The sequence below is a fragment of the Agelaius tricolor genome, unplaced genomic scaffold (genome assembly GCF_023055355.1).
Source record: "Agelaius tricolor isolate 1412-34295 unplaced genomic scaffold, bAgeTri1.0.p SCAF_5, whole genome shotgun sequence".
Classification (NCBI taxonomy): domain Eukaryota; kingdom Metazoa; phylum Chordata; class Aves; order Passeriformes; family Icteridae; genus Agelaius; species Agelaius tricolor.
Window position 1 is genome coordinate 16815092 of NW_027269265.1, and position 23526 is coordinate 16838617.

At 40.0% G+C, this 23526-nt stretch overlaps 1 protein-coding gene across 3 annotated transcripts in view; it reads left to right on the forward strand.

Annotated features, from left to right (window-relative positions):
* CCDC88C (coiled-coil domain containing 88C) overlaps positions 1–23127 on the forward strand; it is a 97084-nt gene extending 73957 nt beyond the window's left edge. The window contains exons 18-31 of one of the 3 annotated variants that reach the window (XM_071426608.1): positions 138–326; positions 712–873; positions 2019–2296; positions 7696–7839; positions 9164–9350; positions 9584–9729; positions 10901–10990; positions 11765–12006; positions 15959–16141; positions 16502–16570; positions 17351–17419; positions 18205–18506; positions 19454–19669; positions 20861–23127. In XM_071426608.1, coding sequence (XP_071282709.1) covers positions 138–326; positions 712–873; positions 2019–2296; positions 7696–7839; positions 9164–9350; positions 9584–9729; positions 10901–10990; positions 11765–12006; positions 15959–16141; positions 16502–16570; positions 17351–17419; positions 18205–18506; positions 19454–19669; positions 20861–21874 — 3291 coding nt within the window. In that variant the 3' untranslated portion in view covers positions 21875–23127. The remainder of the gene's footprint in view (positions 1–137; positions 327–711; positions 874–2018; positions 2297–7695; positions 7840–9163; positions 9351–9583; positions 9730–10900; positions 10991–11764; positions 12007–15958; positions 16142–16501; positions 16571–17350; positions 17420–18204; positions 18507–19453; positions 19670–20860) is intronic. The other 2 variants (XM_071426609.1, XM_071426610.1) reach the window with 2 other exon arrangements.
* The last annotated feature ends 399 nt before the right edge of the window (positions 23128–23526 follow it).

Consider the following 23526-nt stretch of genomic DNA (forward strand, 5'->3'; position numbering starts at 1 on the left):
TCCCTGTCTGTGAAGTGGGGTAATGGTTGTTGAATCTCTGAAAGTCAGTGCAAGAGAGGAGTGACATATCCCATCATTATTAATGCATTATTCCAGTTCCTTCAGTGTTGAAGGATTGTTGCTTGTTGATTGTGCAGGTGAAGAAGGACTTTGATGCACTCAAGCAGACTCAGCAGGATGGGCAGTATGCTCAGAAGTCACTGAGGAATTCAGCAGAGAAGCTCATTGCCAACCAGCAAATGAATGAGAAATTGGAAGCAGGGCACCAAGAGGCCACCACAGAGCTGCTGAAACTGAAGGACAGGGCCATTGAACTGGAAAGGAATGTAAGCCTTCTCCTGTTTCCTCTTAGCTCATAGACTTCTCTTGTGCTCTTGAGTGGGTTGGTGGAAACTGGATTTTTGGGCTTAAAGGAATCTGATAGGTTTTCTGGGGCACCCAAGTCTACCAGATTCCTTGGGTGTCTCTTAGGACTGTGTGGGACTTAAGTGCTTCATGTGTCTTGTGTCCATCTTGTCCCATCTTTGCAGGGATTGATCCTGTGTGTTAAAATCTGTCCTACCTTCGTTTAATGCTGCAAAGAGGTTTTTTTTATGCCTTTGTTGCAGAATGATCATCACTAATTGGTTCTCATCTGTGATCAGACTCCAGATAATTGGGACAGCTGTTTCTTTTCTTCCTGTCAACCCTTCAATGCCATCTCTCTTTCAGAATGCAGCCCTGCATACTGAGAAGCAGCTGCTTAAGGAACAGCTAAAGCATTTGGAAACACAGAATGTCTCCTTCAACAATCAGATCCTGACACTACAGAAGCAAAATGTCTTCCTTCAAGAGCATAACACTGCCCTGCAGACACAGACAGCCAAACTCCAGGTCAGAACATCCTTCTGCCTCTGTGCCAGGAGGTTGGATTTGATTACAGTACTGTGGAGGAGATGACAGCCAATAATGAAACGTTTGTGTTGATAGGCTGATGTAATGATGGAAAGATGAAGCCTAGGAGGTGGAGCTTCGTTTGGGGTCTGAATTTCTCCAAGCTAGAAGGGAAATTGGGTCTGTAGCTAATGTCTGGTAGCTACCTTCAGCAATAAGGTGGTTATTTAGAAAGAATAAATTAAAATTAATACAGCAAAATCCAGATGTGTTATTCCAGAAGCTACACTTCTGAAATAAAAAAAAGCTTTTCTTTTTTGTGTTAATGCTGTGCCTGTGAAAGAGCTCAGCAGAAATGGAAAGAGGACACAAGTCAGCTTCCCTTAGATGTTGTAGCAATGAGCTCCAATCACAGCTTTCAGACTTTCAGACAAAATGTCAAAGTTGCCAGTGGAAAAGATACTCTTAAAAATTACTTGATTTAAAAAAAAAAACTTACTTTGAGAAGAAGGCCAGTTTCAAAGGACAACATTGGATTAACTCTATTTTTCTTGACTTTCGCTTTTCAAGGTCTTCCTCTTGCATGTTCTGAGATGGAGAGATGGGTTTCTTTGTTCTCATTAATTGTTTCCCATCCCTAATTGATTTACATAAAATCAGTGCACCATCCTCTACTGAAACCAGACTTGTTAGGAGAACTGCTCACATACACAGTGTTAGGAGTGTTGTTCACATACACTGGTGCAGTTAATGTTTCTGAGTTTTGGTGAACTTGAGTTTCATTACTTATACACAAATACAGGGTAACTTTTAACTCTGATCATGATTGTCAGAGATGCAGTTGAGTTGTGAGTGTTCCAGATCATCTTGGTCTTTGGGCTCAAGAGCTTCTGGTAGAGCGGTGTATTTTCAGTTTAGAGGTTATTGTGATAGTTTTCTTACTGCTGACAGCATAGCTTTATGTGATGCATACTGCCAGCAGTAATCCCAAAATGATGCCAAATTGTACATAGATGTCTTAAGTCAACAAGGAAGCGTAGGCATTCTTGACTAACTTTATATGGGTGTAAGCTGCTACAAAATGTTGTTGTATGTACCAGTAGATGTGGATAAGTAATATTTACTTTTTACTTGCAAAACTTTAGGTAGAAAATTCAACTCTCAGCTCCCAGAGTGCTTCACTGACAGCCCAGAATGCTTTACTGCAAAATCAGCAGACAGCCAAGGAGAACGAGAATGAAAATCTACTGAAACAGAAGGAGCAGCTGAAAGCTGAGTATGAGTCATTGCTTCAGGACCATGAACACCTTGCTTCACTGCATGATCGACAGTCTGCAGAGTATGAAAGGCTGATAAATCAGCACAGCTGCCTGAAAACATTACACAAAACCCTGGATCTGGAGCACAAAGGTCTGCGTGAGAGGTACGCTCACTGCTCGGGGTATTGTGTAGTGAGAATGTGTCTATGTTACAATTTTAGCTTCAAGTGTTGTCTCCAATTACAAACAGAAATTACAAAGTTGTTGCCCTGAAAAAGTGCCTAGTCATTCCTATTGTCATTGGGACATTAGATGAAAATATTTGCAAAGCTCTAGATTTTAGATCTCTAAAGGTGGCAGAACAGAGGTGACTCTGGTGATACTCAGCAAACATAGGCTTGGATCTTGGATGCTTTGTCAGATGTAACTTAAATGCTTCTACTGCATTTAAGGATTTGTGGTATAACATCATCCAGCCTTAAAAACATTCTCCAATTCTACTGTGCGGAGCTCTTTTCAAACCATAAAGTCTGCAGGTCACCTATATATGAGTAGTGTGTATCTTGAGAAATTTCAATCATTGAACCTTGTGGCATCTGTGTCATGTCAAAGGAGACTCTCTGAAGGAAGCTATATTGACCTAACTATAAGATAATGATGTATTAATAATTTTCTTGTAGTTCTCATGATCTAAAGTTTTTGCTTCAGGCCCTTCAGTTGAATTAGGAAATCAGTAAAATGTTAATTGTTTAGTCTTTAGTCACTGTCATTTTCTGACAATTGTGCATGGATTCAACAATACACATAATGTACTACTACAAAAATGCTGCTCTGCCTACCTCTCAGACGTCTCTTATATTTTTCAGAGATTTTCCTCAAAACACTTTTATTTAGATTTAATTTCTGTGCAAGATCATGAGTTGGGTTCAGAGCAGCTTAGTGGTGATCCTTGATGGTGGACTGCAAACTGGTGCTAAACTTTTCTTCCCAAAAGACTAAGGAGCTGGCAAATACAATGTGGGGTAGATTTTTATGAAGTACAGGAGTAAACTATTGTGATTAAAATATCCACTGGGGCTGTGTGACAGGACAGCTGCTTGGCTATCAACTAAATGAGCTGTAAGTGATTACACAGACACTGTTCCTGCTTACCAAGTCTTTCTCAGACTGATTAATGGCTCTCATTGATTCAGGCTTTGCTTGAGATTACTACACTGCAGTGTGTTAAGGCAATTTGCTGTGTTCTTTCTTTGCTTGATGAGTACCAAACACTAAGCAGCTCTAGCCTAAGGAAAAAGTGTTTTTCAAAGAATAGGTTATCTATAGAGGGTCACCACTGTAATCATTAACAGTTTGGACTCTCTTTCTGAGATGTGACTCCCAGTGAGAGGTGTTGCAGGGGAGCAGATGGTGGCCTTCTCTATACTCAAAACAAGTTGAGTTTGGCAGTACTAAGTGTGCAGTATCCTCCTCAGCAGATCAGTCTTAAAAGATACTTATCAAGGTGATTTGTCCAAGGACTCCATTTGGCTGTCAGGAAAAAAGCCACAAGCTACTTTTTTAGTGCATATTTTGTTCTCCCTCCATCATGTGCTGCTAAGGGAGCAGAAGGGAGAAAGAGTAGCATAAAAAGAGTTTTCTTACACCTCTTCTTATTAACTAAGGTCTGTGACTGCTAAGATGGGATATTTCACTTTCAAGTTCAGCTAGAATGCACCACCTGCTAAGTTTTCCCCAGAGCAGCTCAGTGCAACCAAGAAGTTTTCTTGTGTGGTGTTTAGGAGATGGGCTTTGCATGTCACAACTCCAAGGTGATTGGTTTTCCTCAGCTGTTGGCAGCACTGTAATCAGAATTCTGTTGCTTAAGGCAGGATTACACTTCCACACAAACCTATGATTGCAGCTGGTCTAGGAAGATCCACAGCAACTTCAGTTAGCTTGTGCACATCCAACAACATGTACAGCCATGGTCCCAAAGGTTTGTGTAGTTCACTCTGCAGCATTCTAACCACAGGATATTTTCTGCACCTAAGCAAACTTAATTAAACCGCTTTTGGTTCTTTCTGCACATATTAACACTGCAGTGGGGATTTAATAATGGGTTGTTTGTAACTGCAGTGAAATGGCCTGTCATAGCCCAGGAAACCACAGTTGTGTGGGTTTGGCTCAGCAAGAAGAGAATTAATATGTTAGGGTCATTGACCATTAATAGCAGTTTTTTGACTTTGAGGTGTCTGTCTGATGGTCTCAGTGAACACACAGGCTGGCTTCTTCTGCATTTTTGAAACTGCTTTACATATTGCATATTACTAAGGGAAGGTAATAATTTTGTAGCTACAGATGATTAACAGATCCCTGAGCATTTCTTTGTGGCTTAGGTTGGAGAAGTCTAATCCTGCAGAGACACTGGGAAAAGAATCCCTGCTTTGTAGGGTTACATATAGCAGGCAGTTGTATTATTATGTTACCAGTGCTGCCTGGTAGTTATTTTTCTGGGTTCCTTTTGTCACACTTTTTATCATAGCTGAGCGTTTTCAAAATTGTCTCATTCACAAATATCTACCCATAGTATTTCTCCTCAAAAAGCAGCAGAAAGAATAAAAGAATAAAAGCCAAAAGGAGTAAAGAGGACTACATTTACTCAGTCCTAGGAATAGATTATGTCAGAGCCAAAATGAATTCTATATGCACGTATGAGAAAATCTTTTTGAAACTCTTCTAAGAGCCTGATGCTTTAAAAAGTGAAATGAACATGAGTGTTGAATAGTCTGCAGGAAGGGTAACCTGGTCCCTGGTGGTAGAGCTTGTCAGGTTGCACAGATTGTGCTCAAATTGTAGACTCCAGGCTGAATCTCTACTACAAGAAGATTTTGCCTGAGGATTTCATTAGGGCTCCGGACATGAACAATCATTTCCATTTTTGCAGACAGTCTCTCTCCTCTTTCTTACCTTTCACCTAACAACTAGGGGAGCAGCTGTGGCCTGCCTCAGGCTCAATGTGGCAGCCTGTGGTGCTGTGCCTGGCTGGTAATGCTGGACCAGTATCCTGCTTCTCTTTTAAGGAGCCCTCTTTAAAACATAGAGGGCATGGATAAAAATGAACAGAGTAGCCCTATCATGCGGAGACAGCAAAAGAATTTACAGTGCAATTTCTGCAGAGACAGCCATGGTGATCTCTGCCAAAGGACTGACTGGAGTTTGTGTTCTCAGACTCTGCATTGGCACACAGTTTGTCTAAAATGCTTCTTGGAGCTGGATGTGAAACCTTCCTCTGCTTTCAGGTTCTTCCATTTGTTGTATGGACATTGAATTTGAAATGTCCCAGAGCTGAATGGAGCAAGAAAACAAATAAATAAGGTTAATTAAACTCTACTGCTGTTCCTGGGAATGAGTAGTATAAAGCAGCTTTTGTCTGGGAGACAGGTACTTTCCTGTGTGGCCCTTCAATGGACTGGAATTTGGGACAGGCTGTAATTTGACCCTGAGATGAATGGAATGGTAGCCTGAAAGAAAAACAAGTTGGCAGGAGTCACTATTTGGTGCTGTCTGCTGGTTTTGGTTTTGTTTTGAAGTTTTCATGACTGCAGAGTAACTGTGCTCTGCATTCATCTCTGCTGGCATGAGAGTCACAGAAAGATGCTTGTTCTCTTTGGCTTTTTAAGCAATGCTGCATCTTCCACTTAGATTCTCTTTTAAAAGTGCTTGGAAGAGTATTTCTCCATTTTTGACACAGACGTATGTGATAGTTTGGGGCAATACCCTTTTATTACAGTGACCAAAATTGTGCTGATGACTTTTGACATTGACTGCACCAATGGCCCCAGTGGCCTCTGCTGGTGTTGTGTGGCCACAGATTCTGACAGAATCCACCAGAGGGGAAAAAAGATCTGGGAACAGCTTGCTGCCTTGTGAAGTGATGTCAGTCCACCCCGTTCTTCTCAGTTTTCTGGATGCAGGTGGTGTAGCACCTCAGGGAGGCTGAGCCTGCCTAATCCATGTGCCAAATATCAGGGAAGTTGTTCCACACCTCGGTTACTTTAGCATTCCAGAGATCAAAATTAAAGAGATGCCGTCAGCCCTCTCTCTCTCCCCATCTCCCTGCCCTGAATGGTTTATGCACAAATTATACAAACCAAATAATAGTGGAAGCCTGGATGTGAACACTGGTGTTATAAATGATCAAATCGGCAGCCAAATTTATAATAAAAATTTAACAAAGATTTATTAGATCAATAACAAAAAATAGAATTTCGAAAAACCACCACAGCCAAGACAGCGTCAGCCCTGGGTGCAGGCGCTGGGTGAACCGACATCCCCGACTGACAAAGTGCCAGCGTTTCCCCAGTGGCTCACCCCGAATGCCTCAAGCAGTCAGCTTATGTACAGTTTATTCTGCCTGAGGCAGGGATGATCGGCACGTTCCTTTGTGTCTCTTCACATGTAGAACTGGGGCCATACATGTGCAGGAATAGACAAAGGTAGGTCCAGGTGTCCAGACGGATGTCTGAGCACGGCAGAGTCTGTATTTGTATGTAGCAGAGTGATGGCAGAGTCTGTATTTGTATGTAGCAGAGTGATGGCAGAGTCTGTATTTGTATGTAGCAGAGTGATACCAGTTCTTGAGGTTCTTGAGAATGGTAGATGCAGTCTTCCCAGGTGCAGGTCCCCCAGTGGTAGATGCAATCTTCCCAGGTGCAGGTCCCTGTGAGTGATTTAGACATTCCAAGGAAACTGACAGTCATGGCCCAGGAAGGTTTCTTTCATACGTTAACAGACTTGATATTATCTCAATGTTGTCCAGGAACTAATTGAATAAACATAAGACTCTGCTCCCAGCCAGGGTGGTCACAGACATATCTTAGATTCTACAATATTTTATACACATATATAGCAGGAATTATCTCTACCATATACTACACTGGTTTTGCTCTTGGTTTTTTCACTGATGAAAACTCAAGCAGGTGAGTCAGCCTCTGCTTAAAGGTGTTTTGCTATTTCACTGATACCTCATCATCTGTCTGGAATATGCAGGAGATTAGTAGATGTGCAGGATGCTATTACCTATGCATATAACTTAATATGGATTAGGTGGCTCCCTAACAAACTCTTCCTCATTGCATTGTTTTTCTTTTGCTTTTTGGGAGCTACTTTCTAGTCAGGTTTTTAACTCTTGCCACTCTCAATTATTTGTGACTGGGATTCCGGTTTAGTGGTGCAGTTTCCACTCATTCTGCAGAATCTCATGCTTTTACTAAATGACCAGAATCTGAAATTGAAGTAAAATCCTGGCAGTTGTGTTCCTGTTTCCTTAAAAAATGTTTTGCTTTTTCTTTCTCTTTTCCTAAAGTCTTCTCTGCTGACTTGTATACTAAGTTGAATTTTCATGCATAGTGTTGAATTTTTCAGCTTTGGTAGAAGTTCAACCACATAAATGTGGATGAAAGAAATAAAGCCAGAAAAAAATGCTTTCTAATCGTTGTGGTATTACCTATTAAAAATATTAACCCAGAGGAAGAAAAATGTTTCAATGAAAGCTGAGTGTATGCTATTCTTCCTTTTGCAGATACAATAGTTTAACGAAACACAAAGCAGAATTGGAAGAGTTGGAATTAGTTTTAAAAAATGAGAGAGAGGTTCTGCAACAAGAGAGAAGATCAAATGCAATAACCACTGGGGAAAATCAGAAGCTGAGGGAGGAACTGGATAGGTATGGTTCCTTTGCTAAATTGTTAAATATATCAATTAAAAGTCAATTAGGCAAAACATGGATGTGTTGCATTAGCTCTGAAGTACCTTCATATAATGTGTCTGTTCTTTTTTCTCTATTTTGTATTGTTAATTTGGTAATTTTTACTTGTTAAAGATTGTCAGCTTCATGAATACTGTCAACTGATACTGTTATTTGGTGCTTCAGCCCTGGGAGCTTTGCTCATAGAAGATAAACTTCCACATGTGGTTGGTTCAGTTCAAAAGCATTTTCTGCAATGAATTGTTTCCAAGCACTTGCCTTTAGGCAGAACTACAAATGCCAAGGCCCCAAATTATACTGGCTTTTTTCCCCTTGAGGAGTACTGATCTGTGATTTTTATATAATATGATTTTAGCTCTAGGAGTTACCACTGTTTATTTTCTGCTGCCCAGAGAAGATTGCCATTCCTGTTATTAGAAGCAGTCTTAGAGACTGTTGATCAGTGGGTAGCTGTTAACTTAGGGCAGAGCCCCTTTTGAGAGCCACAAACCTCCCTGTAGCCTTGTTCATACTACAAAGGTGTTCTGAGAATCTGTTTGGTGCAAATGATGGGCCAAGACCACATCAAGTTAAAGCAATGTCAGGTTGAATCATATTTAAAAATCACATTTTAAGTTGAGCTACAATTGTATGAGTGTACTTTAGAGCAGTACAGAGCTCTTGAGAGGTTTTCTCAAGTTTGCTGTTCCTAATTCATTTTCTTAGGGACAAAGATGTTGCATAATGTTGATTGCAGGGCTGGCAGAACCAGGGTTATCTGTCAGCAGATACAGAACTTAATCTGTTCATCTAGTTATTTAATGTTGTGCCTTCCTGATTTGTAGACATTTTTGGATTTACCTAAAAGTGTAAAAGAATGCCACAGTATCTTCTTACAACACCACAGTGTTTCACACTTAAATGTTCATATTTCATGCATTAGGATAAAAAAACAACATGTGAGTTTTCTTTATTTGTGCCAAATAGATCTGCCTTTATATCCCAATGCTCTTAAATACATTGTGCCTCAGAAATTTGTGGTGTGTTTCTTACGTATTGAAGAAATAGCAGTTTTATTTTTCATGTATTTTCCTTTCAGTTATTTTATAATTTGAAATTTTTTGTAATATTACCACTGCTTCTTAAAATTCTATGAAATGCTTAGAATAAAAATGTCCTTAGGAGTTACTCTTTGGAACTATGTTTGATTTAGTGAGAGCTGTGAACTGATGGTGTGGTCTTTTAATGTGAGGTCCTTTCTGTGAAGTGTCTGTCATAAGCATGCTCTCTTCTTCCTGTTTAGGGTGAATTTCTTGCACAACCAGCTAAAGGCAGAGTATGAAGGGCTCCATTCACACACTAAAGAGCTGAAAACTTCCTTGAACAACTCTCAGCTGGAGTTGAATCGTTGGCAAGCTCGCTATGATGAGCTGAAAGAACAGCACCAATCCATGGATATCTCTCTGACCAAGCTGGATAACCACTGTGAGGTGAGTAGCTGTGAATACCCAGCTACTGCTGCTTTTGGGTTAGAGAGCTGCCATACATGGTGTGAAGCTTTGGACATGCTGTATATAGAAGGTTAAACTATGAAACAACACCCCCACATAGTTTGAAGTGTATAGTTTTTATCTTAGGTTACCGTGCTGTTGTGTTATCTTGATTATGGTGCACTCCAGGGAAGCCAGATGAAGAGGAAAGATTAATTTGTCTTGTTTAATAGCTCCTGTCCCGTCTAAAGGGAAATCTGGAAGAAGAAAACCATCATCTCCTGAGCCAGATTCAGATGCTGAGCCAGCAGAATCAGATGTTATTGGAGCAGAACATGGAGAGCAAGGAGCAGTATCATGAAGAACAGAAACAGTACATGTAAGAAAAAAGAGATTTGAATTGTGAAACCTTAAGTAATCTAGACAAATGCAGAATACAAATAATCTATCAGGACTAGAAGAGCAGGCAGTGAAATGATAATTCTTGTTGATAGCTGTTTGGTAGGGGATAAGTGTAATAGGAGAAAGCACAAAATGTTTCTACATTGCCTTACTGCAAAGGGTTGTTCACAAAACACCTGGGCAAACACAGCTCTTTTCAAATAATACAGATGAACCTATGTGGAGAATACAGTTAGAAAAGATGGAATGCTAAACCCAGTGGTACTTCTCAAAGAAGAGGAGGTTGGGAAAGGGTTTTAAGGTTTTGGAAAACAGCCAAGTTGCAACAAAAATATAGTCTTATGAGAGTTATTTTGTATTTAGGTTCCTGAAGAATAGTAAATATTCATACTCCTCTTGCTTTTTTCATTTGCATTTCAAGAAATACCTGCTTTGATGTTGTTTTTAAGGATACAGACATCAACATACATTGCTGTATCCTTCATGCCCAGGTTGACACATTGAAGTGAAATACCCTGTTTAAAGATACTATGTGTTTACAAAGAATCCTGTTTTCACTGCAGTGAATTTCTCTTATAGGTATGAAAGAAGGAAGAAAAATGTTCTTAATCCCAAGAATTTTAGTTTAGACACATGAGGATGATGTGGGAGTTACTGAGTTGAGTTTTATAGCAGTACTGGCTTATATGGTTGAAGTGTTAGAAATTGCTGAAATAGGTTGAATACAGTTCAGATGTTCTCTGATCAGTTTATCCTGGTGTCTGACTGTTCTATGATGGAGGCGCATTTGCCTTACTACTTGAATGAAAATAAGATTTGCCAATTTCCCTGTGTAGGGTAACAAAACAATCAATAAAAACCACAGTTAGTCTTAACACCCACCAAACAAAATCTGCCTGAGATATTAGTTAATCTTGTACCACCATCTACTGTTGTTCTTTCACCTTTCATGCTTTATTGCACAAAAATCACCCATCAGCATGGTTGGTAGGCTTTTGCATTGGCCCTCTCCAAACAGACTGTGAATCCTGAAGGTTCAGGATAGGAATATATTTCAGTCTCCTTCTCTTGGTGGCTTCTGGTCTTCAGTTTTTCCATTATGCTTAATTTCATACAGATGACTCAGAATATGTTTTCCCCCCTCGCAGTGATAAATTGAATGCCTTAAGAAGACATAAGGAAAAACTTGAAGAGAAGATAATGGACCAGTACAAGTTCTATGATCCTGCTCCAAAAAAGTAAGTTCCACATGAATTCAGTTCTGCTGCACAGATCAGTGAGGGCAAGAAAGGGCTTTCCATAACTGGGGATAACAGAAAATTCATCTGAATTATGGGTGGTGTCATCTCCACTTGTCTCTTCCCTCTCACTCTGCAAGATACTCCCTGAAGCAGCAGGTTAGTTAATGTAGAGTACAGGGCCTCATGTGGGGCCCTCTGTATTAATACAAGAATCTGAAACTCCCAAAATAATTGGGAAAGAACCACTTTGCTCCCAGTATGGTGACTAATCAGCACTAGGAGCTTTCAGAGCTGCTCTTTCAAAGCAAGGGATAACCAGTCTGTTAGAGAGAAGGACTTAAAAATTATACTAAAAACAACAAAAAAGAGCCAAATTAATTCCACTATACATAGTTCTGACTGATAACCTTAGCAAAGAGGCTTCAAAGCAGCTTTCATTTTTCTTCTTCAGTCTGTTCCTGTAGTGGAGTTTGTCACGCTGTAAGAATGTCTTATGTGGCCCATCTGTGTAGTTTAGATTTCTAGCAGAGGGAACAGTTGTCTTTCTCACATTTCTCATGCTGAAGAAATATTTCTGTAAAAGTAATTTTGACTTCAGTAGGGAAATGGATCTCAAGTGCTGTGAAATTCCTGGTGCATTTTTTGAACCAATTCATGACGGTAAACAAAAAATGTAGGATGGCTTGATGGCTTTAGCACAGCTGTAAATTTCTTTGAGGAGTATTTCTTGTAGCATTTTCTAAAATCCATTCACAAAACCTGTTTTATCAGGAAAAACCCCTGGATTGGAGCCAGAGCCTTAGTCAAATTTATCAAGCCAAAGAAGGAGACCCCAAGGGAGCGGTTGAAACCAGCAGCAGAAAGCTCCACATGGCATTCTGAATCTCCAGAGATGGTAAACTCTCCATCTGCCTCCCAAAAATTGAAACATCAACATGAGGCTCAGGATAATACCTCTCAAGGGTCAAACCCTGTGGAAGAGAGAGAGAGCCCTGGGTGTTCTTCAAACAAAGGTAAGGAATGTCCAGCCTAAATTTATGAGCTGAATTTTTTAAAAAAATATTTAATATATAAGATATGTTAATGCCCAATTGCATTATATTTCATGTCCTTTTTTGTTTGTTTTAGGGTTTTTTTGGTGGTTTTTTCTTGGTTAGTTGATTTCGGGTTGTTTGTTTGGATTTTTTTTTAGTACAATAGAAGTTTTAGTATGCATAATACCCTAAGCTAGAAATTTGAGTAAACTCTAGAAGATCATAGGTTTGTTTTTGTTTTAGTTTGCTTTCTTCCTTTTATCTACTACTTCTCCCCTTCAGCCCCTGTTTGCCCAGATGTATTGCATAATACATTGTTACTGAATAAGTTTGTTCTAATACCTCATTTACTGGGGTTTTGCAGCAAAGCGTTTAAAGCTGGATTATGGAATAGTGTGTGGTTCAGGCTCTTTGAGGGGTATGAGCTGGCTGACAGCCACTGCCAGCAGGTGGTGCACGTGCAGAACAAATAACCCATTTTTTGTAAATAACCAATTCATCATAATGTGGTAATTATGGAGACAATACGATGTTTTGATTTAGAATTAAACTAGGAATTTTTTCATGTAAAATGATGAAATTATTTTTTTAACACTAAGGAATATGTAAGGAAGAGGGAATGATTTTCTGTTAAGTTAGTTTATACAGTAAATCAGATGTTCCTAATTAAGGGAAATTTAAACGAAAGTTTCTCAAAATAAATACTCTTCACCCTTATTAAAGGTAATATATTATGTCCCAAGATCTGTTTATTCCATTGAGATAATTTCTGTCAGCTTCTATATATAGATTTTTATACTCCAGAAATACTTTCCAAGAAGCAATCTTGAAATTGAAATTTGAATAATAATTCCTGTCTTCCACCTGTGAGGGGTGGGAGACAGAAGGGGAGTAGCCGAGAAAAGAACTCTTATAAACTACTGCAAGTATCTGTCTGTCTGAAGCTTTTGTTTTGATTGAGTAAAACCCTTTCTCTACTCTAATTCTTTGAGGTCATTTATTCACTTAAAGTAAAAAGAGATGTTTTATGGAATAAGATTATCCATATGATTCTAGGTGTTAAACATGCATCCCAAGTTCAGCATGGGAAGTTGGGCTTGGGTTGCCACGGAACAAGGCCCTTGTAGAGTGCCAGAGACAACAGAAGGTCTCTGGGGCTTCATTCATTTTCATGATACGTGAAACACACTTAAGTGGAGATGAGGCTCACCAGTACTAAAGCCTAGGAGACATATAGGAAATTTGAGAGTGTTATCACTGAGTAACATGTACACCAATTTAATTTTATATTACAAAGCAAAAACATTTTGAATGATCTAACAGTAATTTCTCAGTGGACTTGCTTAAATATTATGTGTATGTGTTAATCTATACATTAATCTGAGTCAGATTAGATGTGTTTAGCTATGCATTCATGCATTCATCAGTCCTCCATTATAGGTGTTAGTCATTGTTTTAGCCTTTTCTGTTTTTACTGGTTGTGTAGTCTTTAATCTGTGTTAAGTCATTTTAAGTTTTATTTATAAGGCTTTTTTTTTTTACTTTTTTTTTTTTCTTCTTCTTTTCGGGATACCTGGGTGATAACAATTTAGCTGCACAGCGCAAAAAGATTGCCTTTTTGAGAAGCAAAAGCAAGGATAAAGAAAAGTCTCCTAAGTCTCCATCGAATCATCAGTCTTTCTCTAATCGGCTCCGGTTCTGGTCTTCTTCCGACATCCCATCCTCTCCTAATGAAATTCTTTCTTTCCCGGAACTGGGAGTTTTCTAACACCTTCTCTGTAACATTTATCTTCATTTATTTCTGACAAATATTAAAAAAAAAAAAATTAAAAAAAAATCCCACATGCCATAAAAGAACACGCACATTGATAGAGACACTCAGCATGTCTATACAATACTCTAAATACAAGCAAAGATTAGTGAACATGGACTTAATTTTTCCTGTAGAAGATGAATCACTATTGCACACTGTGGATCATTTCTTCAATGCAGCACACTTTAGGGGACCCCATGGCATGCAGTTTGCGTATGTATATTGGCTGTGGTGCATGTTGTCAGTAAGTGAAGTTGCTATTCGCTTCAGTATTTTCTTGCAGTCGTGTACTTGCATTGTGTCCAGTTAAAGTGTTGAACTGGTTTGCTGTTGCTATCCTTTCTATAGTGTGGTAGTCCTACTAAAATGAAAATACAGTCTCAAACTCCAGAGATTTTTCCAATAGTCTGTGCTACTAAATGATTTTAAAAAGGAAGGTTTTGTAACACCTTTTTCTGCTTTTGAGTAGTCTAGCTTTGAATGGAAGCTACTGGAAAAATTATTCTCAGCCAAGTGTCTTGATGCTCACATTCAGACCTGATATTTAGCAAGGTTTTGTACTTCTAATTAAGAAAATTCATCTTGAATTGAGCTGACGTTTCAGTTTCTTCTGCTTCAGTTTCAACAGATTTTTTTGGAAGAAGAATGTAGATTTGTTCTCTTAAGGCTGGGAATAACCTTCATTAATCCATTGCCCAGAATTCTTGTTGCCTAATATTCATGACCTAGTGGCTTCTGAAATGAATGTGCAGGTCCAGTCCCCACCTGTTAGAGAACTGGATGCAGCACGGGCAGTGTGCTTCTGGGGGCTCAGCAGAGAGGCCAGAAGATCTTGTTTCCCTTCTCACTCTGAGAACTGTCCCCAGTGGCACAATCAGGGACTCTGGCAGAGCAGCCTGGTTTTTGTTGCCCATCTGGGGATTTGTGGAGAATCTTAGTCTCCAGGGCAATTAATTTTTTTGGCATCCATGAAAGGTGTTAAGTGTATCTAGGAAGTCAATTAGAAATACAGATCTGCATGTGAACCTTTAGCCAGTAGTTGCCCCTGCAGGCCTGGCATATGTTTCAATTCTGAGAGCAAGTGCTGGCCCAGTCTGTGGAGCCCATGCAGACCTACGGAGAAAATACTGTTCCTGAATGAAGTCAGCTTCCAGGGGCCCCCTAAGATGACAGCACATTGGTCCATTTCTCTAATACCACTTCACAGTTGCTCTGTGCTTTGAACTGTCTGTCCATTGTCTCTGCAAGTTGCTTATTTTGACTGCTGCACTCTGCTGCATTTTCAACATTTAGTTTCTCTTACTTAATCAAGTATTCCATAGAAATATATAAAATCTAGAATCTTGGATCTCATTAGGTGTGTTTTCTGCAGTAAATCGTTTTAAATTTTGTTCTGTGTGTGCCTTGAAGCATTACATTGACATTACGAGAAATTAATTAACCTGCTTTATCAGTAGAAAATAATTTTTCAGATTCTTAATCTAAATGATATTCTAGCAGAGTTTTTGTTGTTCTCCTGCTAAGATCCCAGGAACTTCACTTAAAAATCATTGCACCAGGACATTGTAAGAGCAGTTTCAACCTTGTAAAGACTGAGCTCTTATCCACAGCAAAGATATAAACCTGAAAGCAGTTAGCTTAGTGCACGGATCATGATAGATAATTTTCAAATCAGCATTATTTTTCTTTGAGTAAGAGCATGACTACTGTCATTCTTTCCCTATTCTATTTTATTACTGAAGTAAGTTCTTATGAAATGCACCTACGAGAAATAATGTTATGGGAATTTCACACCTCACTTATCTTTTCTGAATTCATGTCTTTACTCCTTTTCTTCCTCCTTTCACAGTAATTGTTGCATGTATAATATCAACCCTCCCACTGGCACTAAGCAGCCCTTGTCACTCCCACACTTTACAGAGAGCACACATGATTGACAAGCTGGTGGCAGAAATTTCCTATCCACTATTGCACTGTTTATGGAAAAGCTTGCCAAATTAGCGCCTTTGTTGTGCAGTTTCTTTGTGCCTGTTTGTCATGTTTGTATGGGCAGATAAATACAAATCCCCTAATGCTATTTTTCATTGAGTCTTATTCATTTACTTCTCTCCCCACCAGTGCTAATGGACCTAAAGCAAAAAAGGAATTCCCATCATGGAGGCAGCAATGATAATGCTGAAATATCAGCAGACTCTGCAGCAAAAGCCAGCTGTGTGGAAATGGGTGCCAGGACTTACTCAACCTCAGCCATTCATGTGCACACTTCCACCCCCATCTCCCGGCTCCAGAGCAGGCCAAAAGGTGTGTGTGCATTTGGTACAGCAGCTGGTAGTGCCAGGCAGGCTGCTTCACAGCTCCTGCCAGGCTACTAGTGGCATTCAAGTACAAGAGCAGAGCACTGATATTTTCACTCCTGCTTTATCTGCTGAATGGTTTAATGGATGAGGTGTGGGGTTTACTCACTCTTGTAGTGTCATCAACTTGGCAGAGCATATTTGAGAGTCAGTTCTTCAGTGGTTCCCCGTGCAGTGCTTAGAAGATGGGCCTATAAAACCCTCTTGATCACCTCAGTCCTCTACACAGCTAGAATGTGTTGGGACAGACCTGAAGGATTAACCTTTCTATGTTCAATTGGCCTTTTAAGTTTTATTTCTTTTCCAGGCTATAATTCAGAAGATAACCTGTGTGAGCAGTCCCCAGAGGTGGAGTTTGCAAGCACCAGACGGCACGGTAAGCTTGTAACATGTGTGAGTGCTCCAAACATCTGCATTAAGACTTGTTTCATTGCATCCACATGAGCTGTCCTGGAGTGGTTTAGTTGCATTTATATTACAGAAGGAGGTGTAGTAATTCAGCACCATTTTGGGAATGGGATTCTAACTGCTTCTGGTTTTCTGTTGAAGCTTTTAATGGATATTTTGCCAAAATGAATTTTCAAAGCAATGCTGGCATTGAGGCAAGTTGCCTTCCACCACCAACAGACTTTTTAATGCATGTCCTACAGGTTAGTTGTTGATTTTTCTGGAGAATGTTTAACTCCTTACTTAAGGGAGTGAATCAGCAGTAAGAGAAATTTGGTGTGGGGCTTGTGGATGCACAGTGGGAATGCTGTTGAGCAACAGCACTGCCTGCTTAAAGAAAACTGAATTTGCAGAAAACTGAATTTGCAAGCTGGCCACCAGCTCCTTCCAAAGAAAACTGAAAAAGAGACAGCAACTTAATGTTGAACTTTTTCAATATCTGCATTATTTATAGCTACTATAAAAACCCAGAATGTGTTTCTTTGTGCAAAAAATGAGATAAACAAGATGGATCCTAAACAACTTGAAAAATGAAGATGTTTTCTACTCTGTCCTGATCTTGGCATCCTGTGTTTATTATGTTGTTAATGTTTTCAAAGTGACTTAGTTGCACAGGTCCTATTTTCAGAAGGGAGACTGTAGCCAAGTCTTTTAGAGAATCAAAGGAACTTAAGATCTGTTTGTTCAATGCTTGATTTGTGTTTTTCAGTGTCCAGGCCAAACAGTTTAGAGAGCAGTAGGAACGCTTCCAGCAGTAGTTCACCTCTCAATTTGAAAGGTAAAGCTTTTACAGCTGAGTTGTGACAAACAGGAAGTGAAATTCCATGAAACTGTGTGTAAAATGCCATTTTCCTTCCAATTAATTTTGAAGACTTGTTTTGAAATGGTAATGATTATGCAGTCTGGACATGGCTGTCTTGGGAATCAAAACTGCTGGCAAGAAGTGCTTTTCTAAGATTGATTCTGGCAAGGGGTGGCTTTTAAGGCAGACAGTCGAGTTTTGCTTCAGTCTGACTGGCATCATATTGTGGGAAATATCAGGCCACTCTTAGACTCTAACAAGAGATCTCTGTGCTTCTTACTCTGCACACAGCTTGTGCATGGAATCAGGGTGCTCTCGAGATTTGCTTTTGCAAACTGGGCATCCTTCAAGGATGCCAAGAGACCTGATACTGGGGAAAAATCCGCTTTCTGCTTTTCCACTGTCAGGTTCTAACTCTCAGATCACACAGCCAAGACTGAGAGATGGTTCAATGACACACAGCTTGTAAAGAGGCACCCCAACATTATCTTACTAATATAAGGCTTTTATTCTATTCCCAGTGCTATTTTTATTTTCTGGTGAAGTAATTGTGCTTGTTTAAGGTGCTGTAAGATATTTAGTAGTCCTGGATTTTTCAAAGCTCTGATTGCTTTGAGCTTCTGTAGGAGAAAAAATGAAGGTAAAAAATGCTACCCAGTCTGTGTGGAAACAGCCCTGGATGATAAGTTCCCACCTGAGTGTGAAATCTACTGAAATTATGTCAGAGCAGTGTCATTAATGGTATTTATGCTTCTCCTCAGGTTCCTTAGACCATATCCATGGTAGAACTGAGAGCCTCAGCAGTGAAGATATGGTGCCAAGCAGAGAGGCACCAGTCTTGCTCCGAGATACGTATTCCCTTCACTCTGCTGCTGCTTTCTTAAGCCCTGGCAGCAGGCATGAGTCCTCCTCCCACAGGAATGGTTTGATGTCCTGTGATACACCACAGAGGAGCAATCCATCCCAGTCTCACACAGGCAGGCAGCGATCTGCCTCGCCTGGCAGTGAGATGGTAACTTTGGAAGAGTTCTTGGAAGAGAGCAACAGGCTGTCTCTACCAACTGTAAGTAAATAGAGCTCGATAGCCCATTCCAGATGTCAAAAAACTGTTCAAAGCTGATTTAGGAGGATGAGGGCATAGGGAAACAGAGAGAGACAAGGTGATCCTTGTTCATATACATAAGTACTATCAAATCTTGCAAAACAAATGAGACAGTTTCAATAACTAAGGTAAAATTAGTTTCATATAGCACTCTGCTAATTTATTTTTGTTTATCAGCTATGGCAAATCAGGTAATTCACTGCAAGTACTTTTGCTAGCAAATAATTGTGGTCAAGGTTTCGTATCATCAGTTCTCAGCTCCAGGTATCTTTATTTATAAACTGGTACGTTTTCTGTGTAATTTTCGGCTGCTAAATCTAAAATTGGGAATGAAACCTAGAATAATTTTCAGTTAAAGTGCGAAATACGCAGTTGTTAAAACCATCTCATAATCTGAAAATATCAGTGTGTTTGAGAAGAGCTCTTCTAGCAGAAGGAAGTTTTTGATACTTTCACCATGTTTGTGCGTTGACTGACACTGCCCTGTTGGTTCAATGACTGCAAGAATTTGTCACTCATTGAAGTGCTTTTTTCAAGAACTAAATGTTTGTTTTCAAGATGGCATTTGTCTTTCACTGCTCAGACATGCTGTACAATAGTGAGGCAGTGCACTATTGAACAGGTTAGTATCTTAAAAACAGTTCATTGATAGTGTAAGTGAATGGAGATTTCTGGTTTATGAATGCCTTGGTAAAAGAATTGAAATCAGCAGAGCTGTGCCATTTTGTGGCATCAGTAAATTCTGGTCCTTGAATTTTCACAGTAATGTTGAAATATACCTCCTACTCCCTCATTACCCTAAGTACAATTCTTAGCTTGTAGAGATGTTTAAAATTATTACTTTTGTGTGTCTGTAACTACCTGACCATGTCCATTTTCATTCTTTCTGTCATCCTGTTCCTTTCCAGCATCGGCGCAGTTTAAATGAGAGTGAAATGATTTCATTACACCAGTTTCTGTTAGAAGCTGATGCACTGTATCCCTCTTGCTACTCCCTATGTCCTTCCATTCATCAGGAACATTCGCAGTCTCTCGAATCGGTCCTCAGTGTTTCATATCCCAGCAGCATGAGGCACAGAACAGGCAGGGGAAATAGGAGATCTGCTTCATTCTATATCCCCAGGGTATCCATTGTTCTTATTATGAAGGCAACAGCTCCTGACTTAACACAGCTTTTGCTAGCATATTAATACCTACAGAAGCATACTGTAACTCTTAGTTGTTACTTTAAAGGCTGCCAGTTCACTTGCATTAATTGCTCATGAAGTATTTGCAGCATTTGTTCTTACACATGCGTGCTTTCGGAGGACTCGTCATTCTGCAATGCTAATGTCCGTAACAGCTGTTTAAATAAAGTTAAAAATAACTTTAACACTTTAACACTTAGTTGAGCTTAGAAATTTTCACACTGCACTATTGCCATTGATGGTGTTTGCTTATGGAAAATGAGTTTTTTGACTGGAAGAAATATTTGGAACACTAGTGAAATAAGTGTATTAAGCTTTAAACATGCTCCCTAGAGAAGAGTAAAGAAGTAAATTTCATTAGCTTGTTTATCATTGTTGTTTGTAATGAGAGCATGTCCCTTAACTGTTCTGAGCATGTCTTTTACTAATAGTACAGTGGCAGCTGTTCAAACATCACCATTTTTTGATTGCATGGACCATCCCCATGAAATACTCTTTTACTGCCAGGTTAATTGTCTGACTTGAAATTTGTAAGTTCATTGTAGGCAAACAATTTTTGTAATGATTTTTGTTTATTTCATTGTATGGTACATGCAGCTCTTAACATACATTGTATATTGAATGGGAGAGGAGAAGGGAATCAATGAAGAAGGAATGAAATTTTTTTGTAATGCTAGCACATCTCCCCAAGGTATTGACTTCTGTTACATTCCTGAAGTTACAGTAGAGTTATCCAGATGAACTGTATTCTGGAATATGACAGATATAATTGATATCTGCTGATACCAATGTCTGATGTCATCAATATGATATTGATGTTAAAGTGACAGTGGCTGATGTGAAAGGAAGCAAAAGAGTTGCTGTCCAGGTTGCAACCAAAATTATTTTAAAATTATGACAATTAACCTGGCAAGCAAGTTGTCACAATCTAATTACAATAAGCACATTATTCCTTGAGTTAGATTTATACCCATTTTAAACATTCTTCTGTTTCCACTATGTAAAAATCTATTATTGTGTTTGGTTTAAATTAAGTGGGAAGGAAGATTTTGTGAATACAGTGTTCTGCATGATTCTTTAAACAAAATGTGTTGTTTTTAATGTGACATGCATATTTTCTCACACCAGGACACCTCCACAAACAGAGATGACTTGCTTGGTGATTATTTTAGGAAAGCAAATGAGCCTTCAGCTGCTGGAAACTTGCTGGTTCAGCCATCCAGAAAGGAGGCTGCTAAGATGCCCACTAGTCTTGTTGCTCCAACTGTGAAGATGGCTGTGGCTGGTGAAGAAGGAAGAGCGGCTAAGCCTGACAATTACATGAAGCCAAACCTCAGACAAGTTGAACCTGATGCTCTGGCAAACCCCCAAGGGTCCCTTAAGCTCCCTCACCCGGCGCATCAGCAGTGTGCCAGCGGGGTGCGGCAAATGGCACAGCCTCAGCAGCCTGGAACCGCCAGCAGGAGGAGCACGTCACTGAACAGGGCATTCAGCTTGGCCTCTGCAGACCTCCTCAGGGCTGCTGGCCCAGAGGCCTACAGGCAGGAGAGCCCTCAGAAGTCAGGAGCAGAGATGCACGGGGGCAAGGACACTGTCTGCCAGAGCACCAGGGCCTCTGTGCCAACGAGCTCCCAGGCACCCTTAAGGGAGAGGCCGCAGTCCGCAAAGGTGGCAGGTTCCGTGCAAGCTGTCGATTCCCGCTGTCGGCAGCTCGAAGCGAGGCGCCTTTCCCTGCTCCCACCAAAAGATGAGAGGCCACTCTCCTTCCATCAGTTCTCTGCCTCACCCACTGCATCCAGCAGCAGTCTGAATGTCCAGCAGCAAGAGCGTGTGAGCGCCGGGCAACACTACTCCTCTGCATCCCATACTCCCTCCAAAGTCAAACCCAAGTCAGCACCTTGTACTGAGGAGGTGGCCACAGTGGCCCCTGCCAGAGCTGTTTGCAGCAGCACTGAGGCAAATACTTCTCCAGGACAAGGCCAGGGTGATGCCCTACTTACCAAGTGCCGGGGTAAGCTGTTGGAAAGCAGCTCTGGGGCTGTGGAGGAGCCTGTGAGAGGAAGCAGCTCCAACAGCACTCCTGGGTCTCCTGACCCCCAGGGGGATCAGCAGACAGTTTGGTATGAGTATGGCTGTGTGTAAGCCACAGTGTAGCTGTAATGTGTGTTTGGTATGGCTGATGTCCAGGTACCATTTATCTAGACAGTCAGGTCTTAAAAGGCATCACCTGTAGGTTGCTCTGAGTTTTCTCTGGGTACTGTTTCCTGGTTGGACAAAGTGTGATGAAGAGAATCAAGGAGCAAAACCGCCATCCTTCTGACACTGTTGTGCCTAAAACAAAGTGGAAGCCTGACCTAATCTCACAGCAAACTTGGCACCTGATTCTCACAGGTTCTAAGCATTCCCCAGTCCAGCAGAAACTTAGCAGGGTCTCATGTCATTGCTGCACTGTGCACCCTTTCTGCATGCATTAAAGAAAAGTTTCACAGGTCCTGTGTGTGCTAAACTCAGCCCCACCACTGATAAATAACCATACTGAAAAGATCATATGAAAGCCAGATTTCTCCCCCAAAGATAGAAGCTACTTAAGTAGCATAGAACAGATGAAGAGCAAAAGTGTGTGGCTTTAGCCATGGATCTGGTAAAATCTGTTTTTCTAGCCACAGAGACATTTTGTAGAAGGTATTGTATATACTTCAAGGGTCATATCTCAACCTTTCCCACTTGGGCTGTGTAAACACAGAAGCCAGCAGAATTAACCCACTGCCTTCACTATAGCTGCAGCTCAGTGGATCCTTTACTCTGCAGAGTGGTGCTGCCTTTTGAAACTTGTTTTATCTTTTATACAAACACTGGAACTAATGCAGCCTTTCAGGGGAGGTGCCATTCCAATTGCAAAGGTGGCATCTCATGTACAAAAGTGTCTTGTAAGTATGTATATAAGAAGCTCAAGTACTGTATAAGAATGCTGTGTAAATTGTATTATTACATTCTTTTGTGCATGACAGCCCACATCCTGTGTGGGCTTTTGTCTCTTAGAAGTCCTTGTTTGTCTCCAAGAACTTTTCTCAGTATAGAAGCAAAATAATTTTGTACACATGTGAAAGAAATATTCTTTAAAAAATCTATTTATGTGCAAAGAAGTTCTTTGTATGTTTCTGTCCAGTGTCATCAGCTGCTTATGTATATATGATCAAATGTGTATCTTTAATTCCATGTTTGTAAAGCTGTTCTTGCAATAGACTAAATCCTTAAAAAAATACTTCTTTTGCTGATTCTGATTTAATTTAGTAAAAGATAAAACTGATTCATTTGATGTTTTTGTTATCTAATATGTAGCAATCCCATTCTGAAAACTACAGAATTGTTTATAATAAAGACTAAAATAAAACAGATTGATGTTCTACTTTTTGTCCTTGGAAAAATAAAAACCCTCAAAAATGTGATTGACTGTGCTGGAGGTCTGTCTGCAACAGCTCTTCACAAGCCTTAGTATTGATTTTCATGTCTATGTGGTGAAGTTGGGTTTGTTTATATAACATACAAGGTGTACCAGGAGTCTTTTTGTTCGATTGTCACCTTCTTACTGAAGACTACAGGAGGGTTGAACATACAATAATAAGTGAGTTACAATTCACTCTAGAATTGGACTGTTTGATTTTTATGCTTCTCCGACCACTTTGGACAAGGGCAAACATGCTGTCAATTTTGACCAAGCTTGCATCTTATATAGTCTGTTTGGTACTTAACTCTCAGGATGCCATATGAAAATGAGAAATTATTCATCTTTCAAC